Source organism: Erpetoichthys calabaricus, chromosome 3 (assembly GCF_900747795.2).
Source record: "Erpetoichthys calabaricus chromosome 3, fErpCal1.3, whole genome shotgun sequence".
In the NCBI taxonomy this organism is placed as follows: domain Eukaryota; kingdom Metazoa; phylum Chordata; class Cladistia; order Polypteriformes; family Polypteridae; genus Erpetoichthys; species Erpetoichthys calabaricus.
In genome coordinates, this window is record NC_041396.2 from 248,781,959 (window position 1) to 248,790,747 (window position 8,789).

General features: G+C 37.4%; 1 protein-coding gene across 1 annotated transcript; it reads right to left on the reverse strand.

Moving 5' to 3' along the window:
- Positions 1-644: 644 nt before the first annotated feature.
- On the reverse strand, positions 645-8,661 carry si:dkey-6n21.13 (P2Y purinoceptor 3). The gene is made up of 2 exons (XM_028797993.2): positions 8,139-8,661; positions 645-1,934 (listed from the first exon to the last, which is right to left on the reverse strand). The coding sequence occupies exon 2, from the start codon at positions 1,828-1,830 to the stop codon at positions 706-708; it is 1,125 nt and encodes a 374-aa protein (XP_028653826.1). The 5' UTR covers positions 1,831-1,934; positions 8,139-8,661; the 3' UTR covers positions 645-705.
- Between the last annotated feature and the right edge of the window lie 128 nt (positions 8,662-8,789).

Consider the following 8,789-nt stretch of genomic DNA (forward strand, 5'->3'; position numbering starts at 1 on the left):
ACACCTCACTCACACATAAAATGTTTTGAGCATATGATTAGATAGTTGGCATCTGGGTTATGCAACACAAGTAGTTTGAGATTTTTATGGGAATTGTGCTACTGTGTGCTATTGTTCAGTATGGATGCCTATTGAAGCCCATTATATGAGATGTATAGTTCAATGAAAACATGAGATTAACAGTTTTTCTTGCCCATTACTGCAAGCAATGTGGGGTTAGTAAAACAAATTATTATAAATTATAATAATAATAATTCATTACATTTATATAGCGCTTTTCTCAGTACTCAAAGCGCTATCCACACAGGGAGGAACCGGGAAGCGAACCCACAATCTTCCACAGTCTCCTTACTGCAAAGCAGCAGCACTACCACTGCGCCATCTGTGAGGTCCATCTACAGTAGTGACCAGAATACATATGCAAGCATTCAAATAGAATAGACCTTGAATTGAGACAAACAATCATATTCTTTTTATTTCTCGCTTTTGTCACAATCACCAAAAGGGCTCCATCACTGAGTTCAAGAATTATCCACTAAATATCTAGTTGCACCAAACATCACAATATTGTGACTCCTGGAGTCAAAATATGAACTTCAAATTGGTCTAACAACGGTTCCCTCCTTGGTGTTCTCTGTAATTTCTTATGCTCCCATCAGGATGTCAAGCCAAGATCATTAATGAACTGCAGCCTGTTAAGTTTATTCAGGGTAAAGTCTTAAAGATATTTCCTGAAGACTTTGAATCATGATTAAGGCTCTCCTGCTTCTTCTTGCTACTTTTCAGACATCCTTGAGCCCACTTCTCCTTAGTCAAGAAATAGAGCAGAGCATTTAGCCAGGCATTAAAAGAAGCCAGTGGCCTGGTCACTTTATAACAGATGGACACTAGTCGCATGGATCTGCAGTCAATGCCAGAGGAGACTTTCAGGAGTAAGAAGATGGTACGGGTCACATGAAATGGAAAGAAGCACAGTGCGAAAAGGAAGGTGATAGTAATGATGGTTTTAATAGATTTGCGGCGTTTGTAAAATCCGGGAGTGGTCACAGCTGAAAGTGCACCAGCTTGTAACTGTTGCTGGGAGCGCAAAGTTTGAAAGATTGTACGGACTACTCTAGAGTAACACCAGCCTATAATGGAGAAGGGGATGAAAAAGCCAAGGATATGTAGCAGAATCCCATAGGGCACATAGTGGGGCAAGTCATGCTCCATGGCATCATCCCAGCAGTTTACTGTGCCCTTTTGTACTTGGCCAGTCTTAGCAAAATGAAATATAGGACTAGTGAAGGCAAAGACAACTGCCCACACTAAAATGCAGATACCCTTGACGGTGCGTTTCGTTTCCAAGGTGATTGTCTTCATTGGGTGGCAGATGCCAAGATAGCGGTGAAAGGAGATGCATGTGAGGAAGAAGATGCTGCAGTACAGGTTGAAATAAAATAAAAAGCGTACTAAGCGACACATGAAATCACCAAAGACCCAGCAGTCTTTCATGACATAACTGGCAACCAGAAAGGGCAGTGACAGGCCATACATGAAATCGGTGGAGGCCAAGTTGACCATGTAGATGAGTGAAGGGTTCCAGCGCTTTGTCCTCCTGAAAGAGCGATGAAGAATGACTGCATTGAGGCTGAGACTGAAAACAAAAGTAAAGGAGTAGCAGAGTGGAAGGAACACATATTTGTAACTTTCATCTATACTGCAGGACGCTGATAAGTTAGCATATAAAACAGGCAGGAAGCTTAGGTTTCTGGTGCCACTTAACCTCAGGCTTTCCGAAATGCTGCTAGCTTCTTCGTCAGTGGTGTCTGGATTCACATCTCCATCCATTACAGCTGGGTTTCAAGGATGTTAGCCAAGTGATAGAGTTTCTGTACTCATCATTGACAGCAAACAAGATAGAAATATGGACAGCGTATTAAATGCCAGGAGCACTGTAAAGAAGAAAAACAAATATGAAATTAAGAGACTCAATACAAGTTGTATTGAAATGAGAGTACAGGCCTTGGTTCAGGATTCTATGGAATGAGCCATGTAAATCCCAATATTTAATCCGATGATGCTATCCCATCAGCAGCATCTGGAGTGACCAGGGGAGAATTATACCTTGTTTATTTGACTTACTATTGGACCCTTATTCAATGGCAGTAACCTAGATGGGAGTTTTGCTTCATAGTACAGTTGCTTGTTGATTTTGGCTCAATCACACAGTACTTAGTGCAGCTTTTTCATAGCTCCAGGGACCTGGGATTGAATCCTGGCCACATTGCTAACTGATTTAATGTCATATTTCTTTTTTTTCTACTATATATTTATTTATTTATCATAAAGAACAGTAAAAAGGTAATAGTTAACCATCAAGTGTAGACAAAACAACAATTTAAAAGAATCTGAAAGCATAATAGATGCATATATAAACCACTCCTACCTCTTCTCCCTAACACTGTTCAATATCCCTACCCTGGAGATGCAAAATATTAAACGATACAGTTCTGCTATAAAAAATTTAAAAAAAAAATATTTCAAGAATTTTTGTGCTGATTGCCACCTGTTTAAATGATGCTTAGAGGCATCATTAATTGTCTTGGAGGTTAACTACAGATGAGCTACTGTCAATTATAAAATGGGGTGTACCAGTGCCTAAGAGCTAGGTGATCCTGGGATGTCCAGTAAGATGTTATTAGAAGCTGTACCCAACAAAAGTAGTCTTCTGTGAAAGGGATTAAGAGAGGATGCAAAAATCTTAAGTGGTGTTACAGTGTTAGGATTATGGTGCAGATTCTATTTAATGATAATTGTTAAGAGAACAATGTGTGTGGTGTGGTAATCATATGTTTATAGGGTCAACACTGTCACGTGAACATAGTACAGTGGTGTATATAAGTGTCCCTATTTGTCCCAGAGAAAGCTTCATACTGAAAAGTTTTGGTGGCGTATGATAGAGTTTATGTAACCACTTATGTTAGGGATTCATGAGCATAACTAGGCAATATTAAATATGATATTGCAACATAGAAGTAATGGGTACTTTCAGAGGTAAGGTAAGGACCCGATTTGATGGGTACTTAGGTCATTATAACTGTATTCTTAAAGGAGTAAGCACCATAAGGAGACTACTCCCTTTCCAAATGAGCATAGAGTGCTAAAGATCTGAAACTGAGAATAAACATAAAATGAAAAGTTAAATAGAACATGAAGCATTTTAGAACTGAGCACAACTGTGGGACAAAAGACATATAAAGCAGAAGAGATATTTATATAAGTACTTCATTTCCTGGAATGTGTTCAACCCAATACCCTCTTCAAATCAGTCACCCAACTTATGAATCCCGCTGCTTGTTCAGAAGGAACATTTGCATGGTTAACCTCTAATTATTAATTTTATATTATTATAAAATGGAGTAAAAGTATGCCACTTGTGGTTGCATCCAATTTGTTTTCTACAATGTGTCATATCTAGAGAACATGTCAAATGGTCCTATTTCAAATATATAAGACTTGTGATTTAACTTAACAGAAAGCAGCCAATGAAGGAGACAGAGTGAAGCCACAAAAAATGCCATTTCTAGGCAAGAATTGAGTAGAAGCATTACACATAAGTTTGACAAGATGGAAAACAAATGTAATGATTAAACTCTTAGTCAGGCAAAAATAAACTGGTCTTGTCCCTGGATTGCACAAGAAAATTATTGTTTATGTCAGGGTTTATTACTCTTTAAATATATACATTTTGAAGGCAGATATCTGATAAAAGCCCAACATTAGGTAGGAGGGGAAAGAGGAATCATTGAACGAACAAAGTAAACTGTGGGATCATATTCATTTGTAATAGGTGCTATCCACACCAAAAATGAGAGTTCAATAGCCTTCTTAACATCTGTCGATATTCTGCAAAGAACTGGTTCTGCGATGTGCAAAGTGAAATACAAATGTTGATGCACAGACATCTAAAATGAGAAGATACTGAAATATTAACTGAGAGATCTGTCAAATGTGGGATGACACCAAGAAGGAACAATACTGACTTGGTCAAGCTGATATTGTAGCAAGAGAGGTTTTCATAAAGTTTACACAGTTTCAAGATTTAATTAAGTCAGTTTCAACATTTCTTAAAAATAAAAGGATATCATCTGCATAGAGAGATATAATGAGAAGATTCACAAATATTTCTGGACATGATTAACTTTTAGTTATGAAATGCAATAGCCAATTGCTCAAGTGACAACACAAAGAGCAATAGTGACAATAGATAGCTTTGCTTATAGCTGAGTTTAATAGGAAAGAAGGAACGCATGGTTGATTTGTCAAAATAAGAAAGGAAGGGTTTGCATACTAAATTTTACCAGTTAAATAAAATGGGCCCCAAAAGGCATACTGTGCAGAGCTCTCGACAAATAACTCCAATTTATTTGATCAAATACTTATTCTCCTTTCAACTTGGGGTGATAGAGGAACAATCCATTATATGCAGTCCTATACTTATTATCAATGCTAGTCTGATTCTAGTTTGATAATTACAGCCTCCAGTTCACCTTACAGAACTTGTGTTAAAACGTCAACATCAGATTTTGTGAGAGGTAAATATCTACACCCTTAGTAGAGTTTCAGAAGTGATGAAATTACTGTCATAAACCTATATGGATGTCTAAGTTGTCCATCTTATATTCCCTTATTAAGCATGTCAAATATATAGGGGAAAAGGGGAAAAATACTGTATATATTTTCTTAAAGATAAGTGTTTGAGAGGCATACCAAAGTGCTCTATATTTTTCATTAACTTGATAGTGTCCTTCAGTTCCTGTATAGAAATATGAGCTTTTCCACTTTAGATAAATTAAAAAAATTAAACTTAGATAAATATTATTAATTTCATGGGAAGTAATATCTTCTTCAAGTGCAGACAGCTTAGAAGAGAAAGTCTTAAACTCTGAATTATTGGGGTCAGTAGTTACAGTATGACACTGAGGTATAGCAGTTAATGTGAATGATTAGTTTTTCTACAGACACATAGCTAGCAGTTTACCTGGCTTTCTTCTGTTACTATAATAATGGGCATATAAATGATGTGTTTAGAACTCTGTGTGCTAAAATAATAAGGGCCTTAGTTCTTACTGTTGAGATTTGAATTTCATATTAGTGGTTAAGAATATTAGTATAATTGTTCTTTCCTAAATTCTTTAGTTTTCAGTTAGCTATTTTACTAAGTCTCTACTGATTTTTATGAGATTCTAAAGTCATGGAAGTTTTCCTAATAAAGCTGGAAGGGTAAAATGGTGTATTCATGTAAGCTTATATGTAAGCTGAAATAAACTGTACGTTTTTAGTGCCCTGTTCAGCAAGTATACATGGTGTATATATGTCAGTCTGGCATACTTTTCTGTTGAAGCATTGGATTACATAACTATACTTTAATGTATTTTTTTTCAGAAAGGCAATATTGACCTTCCAGGTATGGAGTAAGTCTCAGTAGCCTATGCAATAGTTTATTGAATTATGGGAATGCACATTCCTTGAAAGCACAGTTATATTAAGACCATCTGTTTGTTATGTGCACAAAAGAGGTTTCTCTGCATATAAAGGTTTTCTCCCACATAGGAAAGATGTACAGTTTAGGCTGACTGGCAACTCAAAATTGTTCTTGTTTGCGTGAGTGTCTAGTCTGTTCCCCTGTGATGGATTGGTATCCGATCATGAGCTGATGCCTGCCAAGTCATGGGTGCTGCCAGTATACGTCCCAAGAGCTGGAAAAAGTTAATTCAGAAAATGGGTTAATGGTGGACTTTGTCAACAAGATACGTAAGCAAAGAGAATGTTTGTGGGATGTGATTAATAAATAAACTAGCCATAACAACACCTCCTGCCATCCATGAAATGAAGTCTATAATATTAGACAGATGCACAGCAGTTAAGAAGGATAAGAAAATGCACAAATTACTTGTACGCTAACATGCCTCTGTGTATAGATTTAGTTTGTATGCTCAAATGCATGCAAACATATATAAAACATATAAATGTTTTATGCTTATGTATCTTCTTATTGAATTAACTACCATATTTAAGATGTAAATACCTCCTTATAGTTCCTTCCTCAGTCCAAAGATCTGCAGGTTAGGTCTGTTGGCGATGCTAATTTGGCCCTACTGAGGGTGTGAGTGAATGTTCATCCTTTGATGGACTGGCTGCCTGTCCATGGATTGTTCTTGCCTTGTGCCCAATGCTTGCCAGAATAGGCTCCAACTTCCCTACGACCCTGCTCAGGATGGAGTGGCTTTTGTAAAATTAATGGATGGATACTTATTTATACGCAATATTTTGAGTAAACGCTCTGTCTTCATTGAGAATTATTTTTCTTTGCTTTTTTGTATCGAGAATCTTTACCATTTGCTCCTGTGGTTGGTCTAGACCAAGTAACATATGCTTGGCCTTGTGCAAAAAAATATCTTGATATAGTGCAAAAAATATCTTCATTTTGCTGAGCAACTGAGATGGAGAAAATGGCACATGTGCTTGCACACTGAAATATAGCACAAAAATGAATGCAGTAACCTGGTTATAAACACACATATCTGCATAAGCCTTATAATCTGTACTCTGTACACGGGTGGTCCAAATCACAGATTCCAGTCTGTTTCACTGCATTCATTTCCAGGTGTTGCATATCTTTATGCTATATCCTGCTTGTGAGTATATACCCAAGATTCAAAGTTGTGAAATCTAAAATGTCATCGGTGAGCCATACATAGATATAAGGATATACTGTATGTATAAGTAGATCCTATAAGCAGTCCATCTGGCAGCTTCACCCTGTTTGCAATAAGCCATCTCATGGACTGTATTTTTTAATGCATGTAATAATAAACTACATTGTATTTTGTGGTTGCTCCTATATGCTTCTTTGGAATATACATGCAAGATTCAAATTTGTGAAATCTAACTGTGGATATTACGAAAGACCATTGGAAATGTAATTTTGCTGGATAGTACTTAATTATAATAATAAAAATCTTAGATAAATCAGTTTGTCATATTTTAAAATGATCAAATTGTCCCCTCATTTTCTACAAATCTTCTGTTCATACATTGTCTCTGTTTATTTATTTGATTCACCGGATTAGAAGTTGTATGAGAAACAGTAAACAAACTCCTCGCTGTGGGTAAAGGTTAAGTAGTGCAGGCAGAGTGGTGTAGTGGTTAAGGCTTTGAACTACATAAAATGGAGGTTGTGGGTTTAAATCCCACTTCTGACACTGTTTGACCATGAGCAAGTCACTTGATCTGCCTGTGCTCCAATTCAGAAAAAAAGAACAATAAAATAAAATGTAACCAATTGTATCATAAATGTGGTAAGTCTCCTTGGATAAAGGCATCAGCCAAATAAAGTAAATGTGATATTCATTCAATGCTGTTTTGCATGTCTGTGATATCCTCCATTTGGACCGTCTACTTTTTGGATTGCATAGCCCGTTTTATGGCACTGTATGTTGCAATACTGTGTATGAATGGATGGTATGACAATAAAGCAACGTGACTTGACCTGACCTGTGAATGTATAGAATACTGTCCGGTGGATGATCGCCAGTATTCATTTCCTGTTTTCCTCCATGTTGCGCAAACTTCACCATTTTCCCCTTTCCAAGCTGTTCAGGGTTTACACACAGGCGCTGACTCAGGTGCCGTGCTCCATTACTCCCACAATGAGTAACAGAGCCTCCTCTCACATGGCACATTGGTGCTTTTGACTACCCTGACTCTCCTGTCATTTTTCTAAAACCCATTGTTATTTGTCACAAATAATACACAATTGTTTTATCCATTATCAGGTAATACTGGTTGATAGATAGATAGATAGATAGATAGATAGATAGATAGATAGATAGATAGATAGATAGATAGATAGATAGATAGATAGATAGATAGATAGATAGATAGATAGATAGATAGATACTTTATTAATCCCAAGGGGAAATTCAATATAATAAATAATTGATAAATAAATAACATCAGTTACTACCCATTTTAGCAGTAATTGCTGTAAGCTCCTGTAGTGTGTCATAAACTATGTGTACTCTGTGCTTAAACCCTCTCCCAAGCTCTCAAAAAATCTTTTTGATTTGCTTTGCTGCCCTTTGGAAAATTACCTTGGTTATTCCTGGCGCCTTATCATCCCACCAGTTAAGGTTCTGGAGAAAGAGATTGTTATTCCTTGGAGCGATACAGTTCCAGCTGCTTGGACCTTAGCAACAGCCTCCAGTTCCACCACTTCACATTGCTCTGTTCCTGCCGTTTGCTTCCATATGTGAGAGTGAACCTCAATGCAGACTTGCCTTCTTGGTGTTTCCTGCTTATTCCAAGTGACAGTTCCACTGTTGTAAACTACAGTGCCATCCAGGAAGCCATTTGAAGCTCAATTTCAGCTCCTCTTACATGCACTGCTGCCTCTGTTGCTGAACAACTGCACAAAATGTACCTGAGCGTCTGTGGCCTCTTCAGCATGTTTCCAGCTCCTGCATGCACACCCCCTCCCACTCCTTCTGGAGATCTCACGGATCACTGGTCACCATGTCCACATGAACACACAGACACACCACCATCTCCACACATAAACTCATCAACTTTAACAGAGACAAATGTAAGCAGCCAGACACGATCAAGGATGTGAAAGAGAGCAAAATGTAGCACACATTACCACATTTTCTCCATTGTCTGGCCATGCCTGCATGATGATTTTACGTGTAAAAGAGATCTTGACTCTGCTAGCTGAATGTGATATTTTCCCATCAAGGACAGAG